This window comes from Stigmatopora argus, chromosome 11, assembly GCF_051989625.1.
Source record: "Stigmatopora argus isolate UIUO_Sarg chromosome 11, RoL_Sarg_1.0, whole genome shotgun sequence".
NCBI lineage: Eukaryota > Metazoa > Chordata > Actinopteri > Syngnathiformes > Syngnathidae > Stigmatopora > Stigmatopora argus.
In genome coordinates, this window is record NC_135397.1 from 4,978,238 (window position 1) to 4,995,645 (window position 17,408).

At 39.9% G+C, this 17,408-nt stretch overlaps 2 protein-coding genes across 14 annotated transcripts in view; one reads left to right on the forward strand and one right to left on the reverse strand.

Annotated features, from left to right (window-relative positions):
* eys (eyes shut homolog) overlaps positions 1–17,408 on the reverse strand; it is a 201,395-nt gene that overhangs the window by 172,985 nt on the left and 11,002 nt on the right. The gene's annotated exons all lie outside the window — the stretch shown is intronic.
* Positions 1–17,408, forward strand: part of adgrb3 (adhesion G protein-coupled receptor B3) — a 94,320-nt gene that overhangs the window by 41,514 nt on the left and 35,398 nt on the right. For 6 of the 9 annotated variants that reach the window (XM_077612560.1, XM_077612562.1, XM_077612555.1 and 3 more), the window contains 8 exons: positions 2,332–2,496; positions 3,831–3,995; positions 5,742–5,906; positions 6,525–6,626; positions 9,795–9,901; positions 11,121–11,324; positions 13,658–13,726; positions 16,668–16,776. In XM_077612560.1, the coding sequence (XP_077468686.1) occupies positions 2,332–2,496; positions 3,831–3,995; positions 5,742–5,906; positions 6,525–6,626; positions 9,795–9,901; positions 11,121–11,324; positions 13,658–13,726; positions 16,668–16,776 (1,086 nt within the window). The remainder of the gene's footprint in view (positions 1–2,331; positions 2,497–3,830; positions 3,996–5,741; positions 5,907–6,524; positions 6,627–9,794; positions 9,902–11,120; positions 11,325–13,657; positions 13,727–16,667; positions 16,777–17,408) is intronic. The other 3 variants (XM_077612557.1, XM_077612559.1, XM_077612556.1) reach the window with 2 other exon arrangements.

Here is a 17,408-nt window from a genome sequence, read left to right on the forward strand (position 1 = left end):
TCTTATTTCCTCAGAGGTCGCCAGGGCAAAACAGTCGATCAGCATGATAGATTTGGCACAGATTATATTGGTCTCAATTAGCCCCAAGCAGCATGTTTGGAACCCATGATTCATAGGAATAGGTATATAAAATAATGAGCTAAAAAATGATTGTTAAAAAATGCTCGATCATAAGCAGTATTTCCGTGGAAGCATAATCTTGTGATTTTTCTGCAATTACTGGTATAAATACATATTATTGACAGTGTGCGCTATTTCTGATGGACTGATGGAGTTAGGCACATCTGACATGCCTTTTGGGAGATGCAGTTTGATCCTACGATCCAAAAGATACCAACCACAGATCTAGAGATCTGACTGTTGTGTTTATACAGTGATTCCTTTTACAAATCAGCTTAGTGAAGAAAAATCACCAATGTCGAGGCAGGATGTAGGATTTATTAATCTACTTTTTACACAGGAATGTATTCAGCGTGGCTTTCAGGTCATACTTTGATTTCTTTGAGGCATTTTTCCTATGGGAAATCGTCACAGAACTTATTTTGGCATCACAAAATGAAAGCTAAAGACTTCAGAAGTGACCCTTTACTTTTTAGTAGGATACACTTCAGGCTGCATGAGAGATGCTCAGTATGTCTAACTCAAGGGCATTCAACTCTAATCCCATTATATTATTTTTATTTTTTTCCATGTTCATTCGGTATGTTACAAGGTCTTTTAATACGAGTGGGCAACCAAAATCTTTTTAAAATACAGCACATACACACAAAGCAAAGTTTCACAAAGCTTAAGCTTGTTTATAAGAATTTAAATTCATTATAATTCAACAAAAATAAAATTCCAAAAACTCATGTTCACAAGGGCTGTACTATTTATCTACACACACAGTTAGTCTAATATTTTTTTAGTTTTGTTTTTATCATGAACACACGTGATTTAAACACTCAGATAGAAAATCATTTTTCACCATTGAAATGACCAGAAATGCCCTTCCAAACTCCCTAAAATGACTAAAACGTCTTAAGCTGGTGTATAACAAACACTAAAGTCATGAAAATGTATTGCAATATAAGGTTTTTGCAGTCACCCTTTCAATTTTTAAATCCCCTTTATCTCAGTGAACAGGAAGCAGGCAGTTTCAGTAGAGGCAATCATAAAACTTTTTCAAAAAGAAAAATGTTAAAGAACTATTTTAATTATTTAATATCACTGTGTATAGGCTGGTTCCAAGACAGGATATGAGGCGTCTAACCCACTGTACATCTAGTGCTCTGAATTTTCTCTCCAATGCAAAACTTTCACCCAATCACAAGCTCTGCCTGTAGTTTCCAGAGAAAGTTGCCATCTGTCAGCTAAAGATGAAAAATACATTTTCCGAAAAACACCTTTTGTTGTGCAAAATCGGGAGGCATGTGTATTCCTTTCACTTATCATAAACATGCTTGCGGTTTTATTGTATCTGTCTGATTATGTCTTCAAACTATTGCAGAAGTATTGTTGCAGTACTGCATTCTTGAGGTCCTAAAAATAAAATTTGCACCATCTGGGTTTTACACGGGTCCTAAAGACAAAATAATTACCTGTCTTGGGAGCATTTCTTGCATCATTTGCACGTCAGATGGCAAAATTCCCTTGATTGAAAGAAATCTGAAGTATATTTCTAATAATTTTACTGTAACAACTATCACAAGTGAGCAAGCACGGGCCGGTTACTGCATGCCGTATTTTCACGACTATAAGGCGCACCCCATTAAAAGGCGCACCCTCAATGAATGACACATTTTAATTTTTTTTCCATATATAAAGCACACTGGATTATAAGGCGCCCTGTCTATTTTGGAGAAAATTTAAGACTTAAGTGCGCCTTATAGTCGTGAAAATACGGTAATTACTAATATGTTGTCCCAGTTACACATTTGGAGGGTCCATTGTCAGCCCATATTAACCTTTACGTAGGTTTGCTTTGCAGCAATTTTAGTTGCAGTCCACCAAGAAATTGAGCCGTCCTGGCCATACTACTAACATTTTAGAAAGTCCCTTAAAACAGACCCAGAACAGTCATTTCTCTCTCTCTCTCTTGGATGTCAATTAGTGTTCACTCCGCAAAGTTGAATAATGATGTCCAAATATGCACAATTGGCTGACACTATAGGTTTTGGAAAATTGTCAATGTGCTCAGTGTTTGATCTACTATCTCAATTTTAGCAAATTACTTTTGATTGATTTAGTTGCTCGTATAGCTCGATGCAGTGTACACATCGTCCATTTACTGTCTATCATGGCGCGAGAAAGGGATATTGACCAGGGCTGACACATTCTCTATGCCCGCAGTGCATGGCGTATGGGAGGAATGGTCACCGTGGAGTCTGTGCTCATTCACGTGTGGTCGAGGTCACCGCACTCGGACTCGGATGTGTGCGCCCCCACAGCATGGAGGCCGCGCCTGCGACGGACCTGAGACGCAGACTAAGCTTTGCAACATAGCCCTTTGCCCAGGTATTATAGTTCTGCTAGGGAACCCAACAAACACTAGAAAGTCACAGTATTAACCGTCATCTCTAAGGATGTGGATAAAATCAGAGTTCATACTCAATTTAAAAAGGTTATTCCAAAATAACCTGACTATGTTGAATAATAAGTGTGTGACAGTCCCTTTATGGTTTGCAAAAACATTACACAAATGACTTTACTGATAATGCACCACAAACTGTAGTAGTTACTGTTCAAGGACACGTGTTAATCGAGTCAGGTGTTCCAATGGCAATTCAATTTCATAATGTTGGAGTTAATAATTGTATTATGCAAGCCACGGGATTTATATTTTAATTGCTTATTTAGCCATATTATTCTGCCCTGTGTGTAACACCAAAATCACTAGCACACCATCAGTTAAAAGAATCTATATGAACTGCAAACTGGTTTCTACAATACAAAAAAAACTAAGATATATATACAATATATATATACACACAATATATATATATATATATACAATATATATACAATATATATACAATATATATATATATATATATATATATATATATATATATATATATATATATATATATATATATATATATATATATATATATAGTTGTTTTATCACAATAAAATCAAAAATGATGAAATAAGATTAACAAAAAAAGCAGCGGGATGTTATTTTTTGTGAATAATCACCTAATCTTAAGCGATAAATACAGGATTCACCTGGAATAAGCTAGAAAAATCATCAGCAGGCTGCAATTACAATTAGAAAGTGCATAGAAAGCAAAAAAAACAACAGCGTGAAAGCCGTTGAGCTTTTGTAAGTATACGTATACGCAATCATGTAATCAATCACAAGAACAAAGCAAAATTTATGCAGGGTTTGTGATGCACACTTGACAAACCCTTTCAATTTGGATTGGATTGGATAATTTCGTTGTCACAGTAGCAAGAGGGTGAGGATGCAGGAAAAAAAAAAAATATATATATATATATATATATATATATATATATATATATATATATATATATATAAGCACATGTATACATAGATGTACATGCATGCATACGGTAGGTCTTAACATTGCTTCTGATCATATTTTTTTTACGCAAATTTTGCTCTTGCTCTTGTTAGGAGTGAACATTGTCCTCCGCACAGACAGCAGCATCAAATTCTCCCAAAAACCTTGACTGTCATCACAATCAGAATAAATCTATAGACAGTTCTTCAAAAGTAGCCTACATTTATATAACTGTCTTTTTTTCTAAATCCATTTCTATCTGCCTATTTTCTCCCTTCCGGCACTTGCGACATGCGTGTTACGTTGCGGCTGGCGCCACAGTGGATGGACAGTGGCAAGAGTGGAGCTCTTGGAGCGATTGCTCAGTGACCTGTGCTAACGGCACACAGCAGAGGACCAGGCAGTGTTCAGCGGCCGCACATGGGGGATCTGAGTGTCGCGGTCACTGGGCAGAAAGCAGAGAGTGCCATAATCCTGACTGCACAGGTAAAATAATACTAGTAAATAGCTCGTTTTGACGAATGGAATCCCACATGGCATTAGAATAATTGCAATCAGTTTTAGTAGAGCAGGGGCGGAGGACCCTCAATGCAAGAGAGTCAAGAAAATAGCAATAATGTTCAAGACCATGCTCTATCAATTGGATTTACAAAATCCCCTTAGAAATGCTGTATGCTTTTGAGAGAATTCCGGGTTAGGCGTCCGCCCTGTCCGTCAACACCATTGATGCATTTAGAGGCTCAGAGATGTCAGCTTAGTAGCCTCCATCAAGCCTTGTCTCATCACACCAAGGCCTTCACATAATCTCCTGATGCAATTTTTGCTCTTGCCTGAAAGAGCAAGGATTTCTTTTCTTTGTTATTCCTTCGTTGCGAAAGTCTGCCGAAACGTTACGCAATGACATCATAAAAATGGAGCACTGAGAAAAACAATGAAGAGTATTGAGGTTGTTTGTGTTGGTTTTTCTCCAATTTATGGGAAAACAAACCCGACAATGCGGTTGTTGGCTTCACGCAGTGATGATTCATTATGGGATTCCTCTCTTTAATGAGCTGAGCCATTTTAGCAATTGAAAATTCATCACAAGGTGAGCAAAGCATCAAACGCTTGTGGATTAACACAGCCCATGCCATCATACGCCACAATACGTAAACTAATTGATTGTGAAAATAGACACCATTTCCACAATATAATTGCAGTTTAAAATGCAGCTATGATGATACCGACCTATGCAAGATCCCCAAATTCACTCTGGATGGACTATTTTTTTATTTTTAAATGACTTTTCCCATCACCAAGCTATGCGAGTAAGGGTTCACTAGATATTTCATGCTACCAAATCAACAAAAAAAGGACAATTCAAACAATACCTTCATAGATGGTATACTGAAGGACAGGCTCTATTCGTAATACATTTTCTCAAAACAAACCATTAATCCAAGAGTTTTCAACCATTTTTAGTGTTTCCAGCTTTTACGCCTCATTTCTAGTGGAGGGTGTATAAAAACAATTAAATTGTGGGGAATGTTTTTCCCATTTTATATGAACGGGAAATGGGAATTTGTATATCGCTGAAGGGCAGCATTGTTTTGTCTAATGCTCAATTTAATAGTCTTCATTACAAGGGCATAAAACCTGCTCCTGGTTATGGAAACTTTGAAATTATTGTGCTTTAATGTTGGCAGCATGAGGGAAATAATCACCATTTGCAGAGAAGCTTCTGTTGCCATAAGACACCCATGCCGCCAAGCGCTTCTAGTTATGTTGTTCAATTTGGATTATTACTAGCATACCGAGTCTACAAACTTGCTAGATGAGTTATTATGTGATAGCTTGTTGGATGAAATGAAGGATATTGTCTTTTTGGGGGGATTTTGTTGTTAGATTGTGGAAAGGAAGAAAAAAAATCACTTTCTGCAAAGAAAACCTAGAAGGCTTGCAGACAGATGAAAAAATATAAGATATGATTTGAAAATTGATTTCTCAATTGTATATTGTTCAAGTGTTCACATGATATGATCGTCTTCGTAACAAAACTGACATTTGGTTCTGAAATGAAAACGTTTCATTCAAGGTTTGTGTTTAAAGACGGAAAAAATGATGACGCGCAGACCATTTAGAAAAAAACTTTGCACCCTGACCATGTTTGGATAAGCACACAGTGTCTCCAAATACTACTATTTGTGGAATTCCATTTTCTGATTTGATCCTAATTAGACGACTGTGTTACAGCTAATGGTCAGTGGAACCCATGGGGTCCATGGAGTGGCTGCTCCAAGTCTTGCGACGGTGGATGGCAGAGACGAACTCGGGTGTGTCAAGGGGCAGCGACCTCTGGGCATCAGTGTGACGGCAACAGAGAAGAAGTCCGGAAATGTAGTGAACAACGGTGCCCAGGTGAGATACAAAATTAATAAGCTTGGCTGTGTGTTTCAAGAGTGCGTCATTGATTTTGGCATAAAATGCTGCACATGCTGAATGATAATGCTGGTGAAAACGACTCTAAATGTTAACAACTGTGATTTCAAATATCATGAAAAAAAAAAATGAAAATGGCATTAGCAACCAACGTGCCAAGAATCAGCAATGAGAACGACTTCCAAAACCAATTTCTTCCTCAAGCAAATATAGTGAGTCACCAGGGCATGAAACAGGTTCTCAACAACAATTGAACAACTGTGAGAAGAAGAAAAAAAGGCTCCTTTTCTTTTGGGCCTTGTGAAAAGAAAAACAAACCTATTGACTACTAGTGTATAAAATCCAATAGGCATTGATTGCTTGAAGCTACAGCCCGCTTTGCTTTTAGTTTGCTTTGTTCGCAGGATTTTGGTATTATATATAAATCAATTTGAAAGTTCTCATCCCGCCTTTTTTGTGAAATCCCCACTGGACAATGAATGATGATATAATAATGATTTGTTCACATATACCGGTTAGCAATGTAACGCAAGGACGTTATTGCACGGGTAGGTTGTTATAGATGCAGGACAATTTGTATTACACTTTGCATTTCAGCACCGTATGAGATTTGCCCTGAGGACTATGCAGTGTCCATGTTGTGGAGACGAACACCTTCAGGGGAATTGGCTTTTAATAGATGTCCACCCAATGCAACAGGTAAGGACAAGTACTTATTTTGTACATCTTTAATTTACATTTGGTTATTATCTTTGTTGATTTGATTCAAATATATTTACAAATTGCCGTCATGTGCATTGGTATTTTTGCTTTCATTTTTGTATTAAGGGCAAGGCTGCAGGGCTTAATGGTTGAGATGTCTGCCATATTTTCAAAATCTACAAAACCTTGGAACACAAACAAAATTTGGCGCCAGAATTCTGCTGCCACATCCAAAACTAAAAACCCTCGTCCCTTCATCCCAATTCAACATTTAACTCTTGGCAGCACCTGTCAGATTTGCAGGGGGCTTTGACTCATTGTGTGGGATTGTCAGAGAAAAGAAAAAAAATCATTGATGTGTTTTGTATTTGGCAGAAGTAACATGAACAGTTACCTTACTTTTGTGATAAAGGACAGAATGAAATGTTTCTTTGGTTCATGTAAAATTTCAAAATGAAAAAAAATCTGAAAGTGAGGTGATTTTAGTAGTGTCAGCTTTGTACTATGTTGTTTATCTCATGACAGTCTAGCATAAGGAGTCAGAACTGTGTTTTGGCAACCAGGCAGCAATCAACACAAAGCAATTCGATGAATACAAAGGAATTTAGAGTACACTGTTGTTACATCTCATAACGTTGAATGGGACTCATATTGGATAGCTTTGTGCAATTTTCAGAGGCTAAACAAGACGACAGCAGACATTTTAGGTACAATGACGCTGCTGGAAAAGGACTAATCGAGTATAGATCAGGTCAAGCTTGTTTGTAATGTGAAAAATCGGAGCTCGGTTAGTAAGAGCGGACTTATTGGACGACAACCTCTCAACCTTGTGTTTTATATTCAAATGGAGGTCAAACTCAAACAACCTGACGTGAAAGAAAACCTTGATTTGATTGATTGTTTCTCTGGAGGACTGGGGGTTTACTGAGATTGACTTAACTAGGATGAATTGATCGGTACCGGCGACACAACCAAATATGAGACGTAAATGTGGCTGGACAGCTGCGGTGACGTGTCCAAATGTGTTCGGGGCATAGGCGCTTCTATTGCCGTTATCACTGTCGTCATCAAGGTCATCACAGTAACGGCGTCCATGCACTTGGCCATCAGCTATCATGGGTGACAACTGCCACTAGAGGCGAGAAGATGGGGCCAGCGTTTAGACCAATGTGGATAGTGTCGAAATGTGGAAAGACAGGTGGACCCAAGTGTGCAAGCTCAGCTGCAAGTCATCCATCTTCTGACTTTCTTTTCAAGAAAGGGGGAAGTCTGCCAGCTAAATCTCAGCCAAAAAAGAAACATCAGATCCAGTAGATGGAGGTGTGGCAGGAAAAAAAACACGTGTGCTGGAGTAGAAAAGTGTCGACTGACTTGTCATGGTGTTCAGCATTGGCGATATGTGCTTTAACTTTTCTTTTTTTTTTTAAATGACACTTAAGATGTGAGGACATTGTCTCCTAGTTGAGGCGGTACTTTTGGCAGGAAGGATTCAGAGATGATTAGCTGATCAATGAATGACATCTTGCAGGTGGCAGAAAAGTTGTCTTTTGCCAGCTGATTTAGTCATTTACCACTGACTCTGATGCCTCCAGGACAACCTGACATTTGATATAAATCTTTTTAGAAAAGGTTCCAATCACGGTAGTGAGAATCTTTGGCAGGCTCCTTCCTTGTCTTGGCATTGATAAAAACCCTAAGGAATTATAATCACAGCTGAAGACACAGAAGGGAAGTTTTATCCACAAATTAATGGAAAAAATGTTCAGACACATTACACCGTTATATTTCAAGATTATAGCTTGTAGGGTGGTTTCAGATAATTGTTCCTCCCTCATTTTGTAAAAACTAGGTGTCAATTTTAATCTTCACGTGTCTAACGCTCTTCCTCCAAAGTTAAAAGCATTCATTCATAACAATTTCTTTCAAATTCTCAATTAAGCCTGCTGTCACTCGTATAAAGTAGAGAGCAATTATTGCAGCATAACTTCAAGCTATTAAACCTTTCACAGGTTAATGCACCAAAACCGCAGATACCCAAGCAACAAAAAAACTGAGTTCTGTAACCTTTCAGGCATTCATTTTATCACCTCCTATTCTACCAAGTCAAAACTTGAGTAATTCAAAAGTTTATGATAGCATCATCACAGTATAGACTATAGATACATTTATAGATATGTTTAGACGTATAGCATCTATGGGTGGATTTCATCAGATTGTTCAGATATCGCGTACCTTATCAAATTTGTGTACAGTTTTGAGTGAAGACATTGCTGGACTCTGATGTTGGATCGTGGTCATTATATTGTGGTTGGAGTTTGTCTGTAAAACTGATCTTGAGTCTTCACTCTCTGCTGCTGTATGACATTTTTGTGCAGCACGAGTGTCTGGAAGGAGATAAGATGGTAACTACGGAGGTGGGTGTATAGGAGGGATGATTTTAAGCCCGCTGTGTGAGTGTGTGTGTCGGCATTTGGAATGAGAACGAGACATAGCAAAGGTTTAACCGAGGGAAGAACGCCAAGGGAAATGTTTGGTTACTGTGGGAGTTTTCCTCGGGATGTGGAGCGGCCGGGTGATCTGTGAAGTGCACTCTAGCAGGTCGCCAGCTGGGAAGGTGTGATGTTGTACTGTCTATGTAGGATGCGTACGGCCGTGTGGGTGGTTCCGCTATTTCGGGATCGCTGTTCCATTGCCTGACAGCGACCGCAGCAGCGGTGCTGCATGCCTGAATAAGCCACACTTCGCGTTTGCATGTTGCACTAATAACACTAGACATGATGCGCATATTACAAGCTATGCTACTCCCATTTTACCGCTAATACCTTTACAAAGCACTCTCAAATGTGCTGCATAATTGAATAGGCAACATCAAATTTTGATAGTGAATGATGAGCGGCAGAACTGGACAAAAGGGGATTGTTAAATATCTTATGAAAAGAACTAATACGTCTGTCCTCTTTTGTTCTTTTCCCTTCATTTCCTGTTTCCGACTCCCCGACATCACTGCGCCATCCTGTCATTCAACTCTCCTTCGGTCTTAATCCCACACCTAAACTCTCTGCATCCGCATCCTCGTCCTCGTCCTCGTCTCCCCCTCTTATCTCTCCCTCTACCGCTTCCTCCTCTCCAAATCTGTTGCCTTTTCGCCCTCCCTCCGTCTCGCAGGCACGACCAGTCGACGCTGCTCTTTGGATCACCGTGGTATGGCCTTCTGGGAGCAGCCGAGCTATGCGCGATGCATAACAAATGAATTCAGATACTTGCAGCAATCAGTAGGTGCAAAGTCAGCTCCCTCCCACATCCTCTGTTCCCAATGCATCAAAATGTAACCCCCCAGTACTCCACCAATCTTCCTTTCTCATTGCACTGTGGCCAAACATCGCTCTTTCAATAGAGTGGGAAAGGGAACATTTTGCCATCTATCTTTCAGTAATAAACTGTCTTCATTTTCACACACACCCCTTGTGATTTGTTGTTCTGTTGGACACAAATCAACCAAATGTAAATGGCTGAAATACAATTACACTGGAGCCAAGAACAAATTGTCTCTAAAACAGTGTCAAGTCATCCAAACACGGACATGTTGCTCCGTAGGGCTGTATGTTGCCCACAAAAAGATTGGATTATGTTGTAATATCAAAGCCATTCGAGCATATTCTTTTTTTTTGCCATTGCCTTTGCAAGTTATCCAAAAAAAAATATGCCCATTCCCAAATAACAATGCAAGTCGAGTCTTTTGAAATTCTGGCAAGAACCAGCTCCATCGTATCCAATACTGAGAAAGGAAAATTACAAGGAACAAATGAGACAACTCATTTGTCAACCCTACCAAATATACAATAAATGAATTATTCTGTTATCTTGCCAGATTTAAAAATGTTTGTAATTAGTGAAAAGCCATCATTAGCTGTCCTGTTGATTGTTTTATTTTTAATAAATCATGTCAAAACCACACACATGAAAGGGAATGGTGATCTTGAGTTGGAACGTTATCATTACAAAGGCAAACTAGTCAAACCACCACAGTCAATAATAATAATAATAATAATAATAAGACATAGGCTTTGTCATCATCATTAACTCAACAAACAACAACAAAAGCCTAATTGTCATCATACCCAGAAACTGCGTATGACGAAATTGTTAATTTTTGTCTATTGTCTATTGCTACACTATATTGGGAATTTTTGTCTATTGTCTATTGCTACACTATAACGGTAAATGTATACTTTAGCGACCAAATACAAATTAGTCATTTGCAATTGGTAAATAAATGTGAACCTACTGCTCCAGTTAACTTCTTTTACTCACATTGGCTCATTTCTGGGATCTGTGAAACCACAATACCAATTGACTCCGGCTCAGATATGATGTGTCACATAAAGGGTCTCAGAGAAAATAAGCTTTCTTTTCCTATTTCATGCATTCCATTTCCTCTTGTACGTCACAAAAGTTGAAGGACGCCGAGGCCTCAAGTTCTGTCTTCTCCTGTTTTTGGAGGTTCAAGGCCACCTTGCAAAGGGCCAGAGAATGCTGGCAGGTGATGGGATGTGTCAGGTGACCAAAAACCTTCTGGACCTCACCCAGAGGAAGAACTTCTACGCCGGGGATCTACTTTCTTCTGTGGAGATCCTCCGCAATGTAACCGAAACATTCAAAAGAGCCAGTTACGAGCCGTCTTCGGATGATGTGCAGGTAAAAAAAATTGGTTAAAATGTTTTCCAATTAATCAATAAAATCGATGTATCACCTATACACCTAAACAACGTTGAATTAGGACCATCCATTCACAACTTTCCTCCAAATGTATTTTCAATTGAATCCCAACCACATTTTAATCTGTCTCAACGACTCTGATGAAAAGGTAATTAATAAAAGCAAGCCGTTTATCTTATGTGGGACTAAAAAACAGATAGCGATCTTGTGCCTGCCACCGCTGTCATATATTCGAGAAAGGTCTGAGGCATCACAATGAGGGACAAACAAGCCCGTGGCTCTATTGTATTAAGAAGTCTCCTCCACAGCCTAAGCTGTTTCATCTCATCATGTTGGGCTTGACTGCAGTCCTGATCCTCTTTATGTCAATGATGGAGATTATAGCTAAAGCTCCACCTCCATCTTCAATAAGATAATTTATGTCCTCAGAGCCGTGTCACTTTCAAAGACACCCTTGTCGAGCCTTGGGATCTCTGCTCACTTGGGTACAAGCGTGTGATTTACAGACCGTCTACCCGTGCCTTCTTTCCCACAACTCAGTGGGGCGTCAATTGTTTGTTGACATTTGATTTTAGTGTGACTATATTACCAGCCCAGTGAGAGAGTGGTTAGCACATCCGCCTCACAGTTAGGAGATAGGGGTTCAATAACCCGTGAGCTTACTGTGTGCTGTTTGTGTGTTATCCCCGTACCTGCGTGGGTTTTCTCCGGGTTCTCCGGCTTCTTCCCACATCCCAAAGACTTGCATGGTAGCCTGATTGTCCACTCCAAATTGTCCATAGGTGTGCACTTGAATGCTTGTTTGTCTCTTTGTTCTCTGGCATGCATGTGTTTGAGAGCAGCCAGACAAAATGCCACACAGGAAGGCCAAAACCCAGCAGGGATTGAACTCACAACTGTGAGGCAGATGTTCTTCCCACTCATATAACACCACTAAAATTGTTGCATTTTACAGACCACTCCTCAAACCGTTTATATTCTTTTTTTCCCATACCGCTTATCCTCACAAGGGTCGTGGGGGATGCTGGAGCTTATCACAGCTGACTTTGGGCAAAAAAAAGACAGCAAGAAAGAGAGATGGCATCTTGTGAATGATGCGACATTTGCAACGCATTTGAAAAATGGATGAGTAATAGTGCCAGTAGTGCACATGTCCCTGTGAACAGCTCCTACAAGAATGTGCAGAGCATAGACGGACACCTTTGAGCCCATTCAACTATGTTTGCCCCATAAAAAAATAAAAATAAATAAATAAAACCTGCGAGATGAGAAAAGCATTGTGTCCTTGGTTATTACCAGAGCTCTTTGGGGCGTGTGGGCCGACAGCAGAGCAGTCAGATAGCCAGCACCTTCTCCGCCCCAGCCCCTCGCCGCATCTCTGCACTAATACAGTGTTAAAGTGGGCACATTACCACCAGAGGGAGCATAAGCATTCAAGTAGAAAACAAGATAGCCTGTGTCAAGAGATAGAGAGGGAGTGCGAGAGAGAGAGAGAGCGACACTCCCTCAGGCACACTGTGGGCCAGACGAAATAACAAGACTAAGGATCAGGCCGAGGTCCTATTACGACTGCAGGCATGCACCCCAAGCATTCCTGACTCCCCCCCGCTGAACAAGACAATGTGCACAGCTGCTCAAACATTCTCTTTCATCTGTAGGTTGCAGCTTGTGCTTATTTCCTCCAGTGCTCAATATTTTGCAGCAAGGCTGCATTAAAGGAGATTTTGTCGTGTCGCTCTTGATGCCATCACGTAGACCACATGTGTCAAAGTGGCGGCCCGGGGGCCAAATCTGGCCCGCCGCATCATTTTGTGTGGCCCGGGAAAGTAAATCATGAGTGCCGACTTTCTGTTTTAGGATCAAATTAAAATGAAGAGTATAGTTGTATATTAAATTTCCTGATTTTTCCCCTTTTAAATCAATAATTGTAATTTTTTAATGATTTTTTTCTGTGTTTTTAGTTCAAAAATCATTTTGTAAAATCTAAAAATATATTTTAAAAAAGCTAAAATAAACATTGTTTTAGATTTATAAAAAAACGGAATATTCAGGGCTTTTGATCCAGTTCTTTTAATCAATTTATTTTTAAAAAAATCTAAATATATCTAAAATGGTCCAGCCCACATGAAATCGTGTTGACGTTAACGCGGCCCGTGAACCAACCCGCGTCTGACACCCTTGACGTAGACACACAGACCCACTGTGACCCCACATTGTACAAAAGAAGGCATTTTTTCTAACGGCATCACCAGGAGAGAAAAAGGCCAAGAGAATTCCCACGAGTAATGTTCTCTGTGATTATTTCTCCCCAGAATTTCTTTCAAATCATCAGCAATCTCTTAGAAGAGGAAAACAAGGAGAAATGGGAAGATGCGCAGAAGGTAGGCATGTTACGGTGAATAATTCAGTTCTGCATGAGTGCCGTGCACTTCCAACTCACGGCATGTTGTGCGACCTCACCCTAAGACTTAAATAAAAGTCAGGTTTGTGCTTAGATAATGCTCTGTGTCTCAGGGGTCATTTAGTCCTCATAGTGCATGTGGCCTCATTTTGAAGATTAGTTACGCAGATCGCCACTTGGTGGCAGCAGCACTGCCACAGAGACTTGTCCAGCCATAAAAAGCACTGCAGGGCTCCTTCCATTCTGCACATTGTTCCACATAGCAGATAACAAATCATGGCAATTAGTGTGATTAGACCATTACTTAAGTTGAATTTACAGCACTCTGTTGTACTTCAGGCTTTAAATGTTTTATTGATTACAGTGCAGCAGCTAAATGTCAGTCTTCTCAGTGGCGTTCTGGAGAAATGTGTACTTTTAGAAGGGGAAAGGGAGGGGCTGGGGGTCACTTATTATTAGGGATGCATATCGAAGGACTGCAGCACTGCAGTCGTGTGTTGTGGTTTAAAAGAAAGCTTTCTCTTGCAACATTGTTTATCCTTGAATAGTAGCTTCTGGCTACATCCTCTGTTGCACCCGCGTCAGAGCATCGAGAGATGCCATCTTTGTAACGCGGCGTCTCGTGTCTGCGAGCTGAATCCCCCGAAAACACATAACCTAGACAAAAGATGCCATCTGTGATAACTGCGTGTCTGGAGAGGGCATCTGCTATGATGCCGCTGCCAGATCCACCTGAATTAGGTAACACTTACACTGACACAACCTGACAAAGGGGCTGTTTTTAAATCAAGTTAGATCAGTTTGCTGTTGACAGCTGCTCCCAGCTGTCCATATACACTGTATTTAAGTATCTATTCATGGCAGCTGTAGTTTGACAGGGCCCGTAATTTGCTCGCTTCACTCACTGTAACTCACTGAGGCAAAATGTATCAGCGGAACTGAGGACCGGATTTGAGGAAATGCCCGGAAAAAAAGCAATTGTTGCCTTATTTCCATCAACTTGATGTTCGCACACTATTCTGCTTTCGACTGTTCCAACTTCACAGTTATCAATTGTTCACACTTTCTGGCGTGTGTTGCCTTAATGGGTGCATGTTACTCCATTTTCACAGCATCCATGTGCTATATGTCTGTCTATGTCAGGAAAAAAAACAAAAAACAAAACTCTCATAAAGAACTCACTGTGAGGTTTTAGTGGCTGCAGACTTAGGTGGATGTGGGGATCACTATATATTCACCTCCTGTCACAGTTACCATGGAGAGGGAAGCAAGAGCTTTGTCTAAAGATACCCCATTGCAGCCATTTCCCTGTACTGTCTTCACATCTTTACAGTTGCCATGGAGACTAGTGGAATAAGTATGACGGCACTGTGCGTCAAACATGCCGGAAGGAACAATGCAATGTGATTGTCTTTTAACCACGCCAACCCCACCACACCCCATCCCAGCCCCTGCTACTTCTTTGACTCTGCCATCTTAGAGAATTTCAACTTTAACCTGATTTACTTGGAGCATCACAAACACACATGTGCGGTGCAGAGAAGGGGGGAGATCTGCCTCAGGTGCTGGTCCAATATAAACTCAAAGTGAGGTGCTAATTGCCAAATGCCACTTGAAGGCCTTTTTTAATTGCTCGAGAGCCTCATTTTATGATCACACATTTGTTCAAGTAAAGCTATTTGTGTATGGTTGACGCTTGGGGAACATCACCAAGCACCGTTATACACAACATCACTGGGAGGTGATGGGGTGGGGAGGGATGGGCTCCCCTGTCAACGCCAGAGCGCCGATGTGACCTGTCACTATATAAACGAGCAGCCTGGAAAGTGGGCCCATCCCTTGCAAGGGCATTGCTATGCCTTTGATTTATTGACCTGGAGGAAATCGCTTACTGCGCCCCCAGTGTCAATAGCTTAGAGCTGGTGGAGCTGTCTGTGGTGCTGAACCATATCAAACGGCAGCTTGCCGTTGGCGACTTGAATTTAAGAGTTGTTGATTCTTCGATATACTAAAATACATAACCCAGCATCATATTTTCTCAAACTACCTTAGTGTTAATTAGTTAAATTGTAAGTTATTAGAAAAGAAATTGCCCTTTTTGGGCTGAATTTGATGGCACAAAAAGGATACCAAACTTACATTTTCAGTAGCGGTTAGCATTTTGCCAAAGGAATACACCGCTGATTTATGTGCAGTGTCAATCATTACATTTTAGGGTCAATAATAAATCACAATACAATAAATACCTGAATTACTCTACCCCCTACAAACCCACCCATCAGTCACCAGTTGATAACCAATTTACATGCAAATGACCTGACAACCTTTGTGCTGTCACCATGTAGATGAGTAGACAATAATTCCATTAATTTATTATATGCAGGCCTTATTGAAACTAATTAGTGCAGTTAGCATAACTGTCTCACAGTCCGGAGTTTGTGGGTTACAATCAAGGTTCATGTCTGCACCCCCCACCCCCTTCCCACTTGTGTGGGTATGAGCATCCATAAAACACGTGTCATAGTTAAATTGAAGAATCAAGATTGATTATAGTAGTTCATTTAAGGCCAATGCGCTTGAGTATATCTGCAAAAAATTACCCACAATAAATCGATAATCAAATTCGTTGGCATGCCATTTTAATTATCGATTTTATTGATTAGTGGTTGCAGCTTTAATAAATACAACATAAATGTTAAAATGCTTGGGGTCAGGTCATCTCCTTCACTAAGCATTAACCAAGGGGTTATTTTAAATCACATTTTTATTTTTTATTGGAATCCATTTGCCACATTGTTTCCCTACAGACAGCCTGTCTGCATGTGTATGTGAGTATGTTTTTGTGTGTGGACACAGAGCATTAGAGTGGAAAATGAGGTGCTTTTTCTATGATTTATTTAATAATTTGTTGTCTCCTGCAGATCTATCCTGGAGCGGTGGAGCTCATGCAGGTCATAGAGGAATTCATCCATATCGTTGGATTGGGAATGAAGGATTTCCACAATGCCTATTTGATGACTGGAAACTTAGGTAAAAGTCAGCCTCCAAGCCTCTATTTCTACAGCTATCATTAATTTAGGGGAAATGGTGCATGAAGAACAATGTGTAGAAAAACTCTTGGGGATCAATAATGTTTATTAAAAGAGCCGTGGGTCTAAATGTATTAGATTAACCTCAAAACACAGATCCCAGGTGAAGGATTGCTCTTGCAATCATTTTTGACAGTCACATTTTTATATTTGGACAGGATTTAAACAAATTATTGCTATTTTTTGTAACCAAAGGCACAGTTTGAAAGGGTTCAACTACATTAGTCTTTTTTCCATTTTAGCTTTGCCATTTGAAATTACATTATACCTATTTTTCTGGAAATGATTTGGGCCTATTTATATTCAGAGTGCGAATAATTAAACATATCTCCTTTCACAATAACAAAAGGTACTCAAACATAAATTAAAAAACCACAAATACATATCTTAAAGACTCCAGAGTCATTTTTTTAAATGGCTGATGTAAAGAAAGCACTTAAAAAACACACAATTTGATTCCAATAACAACGATCGACTTTGGGCAACCCAGTTTACAATTGCTGACCCAAACAAAACACATCATGACGGAAACCATCTTTCAATTCGGGTGGTCCTGCCACCCAGCAGACCCCC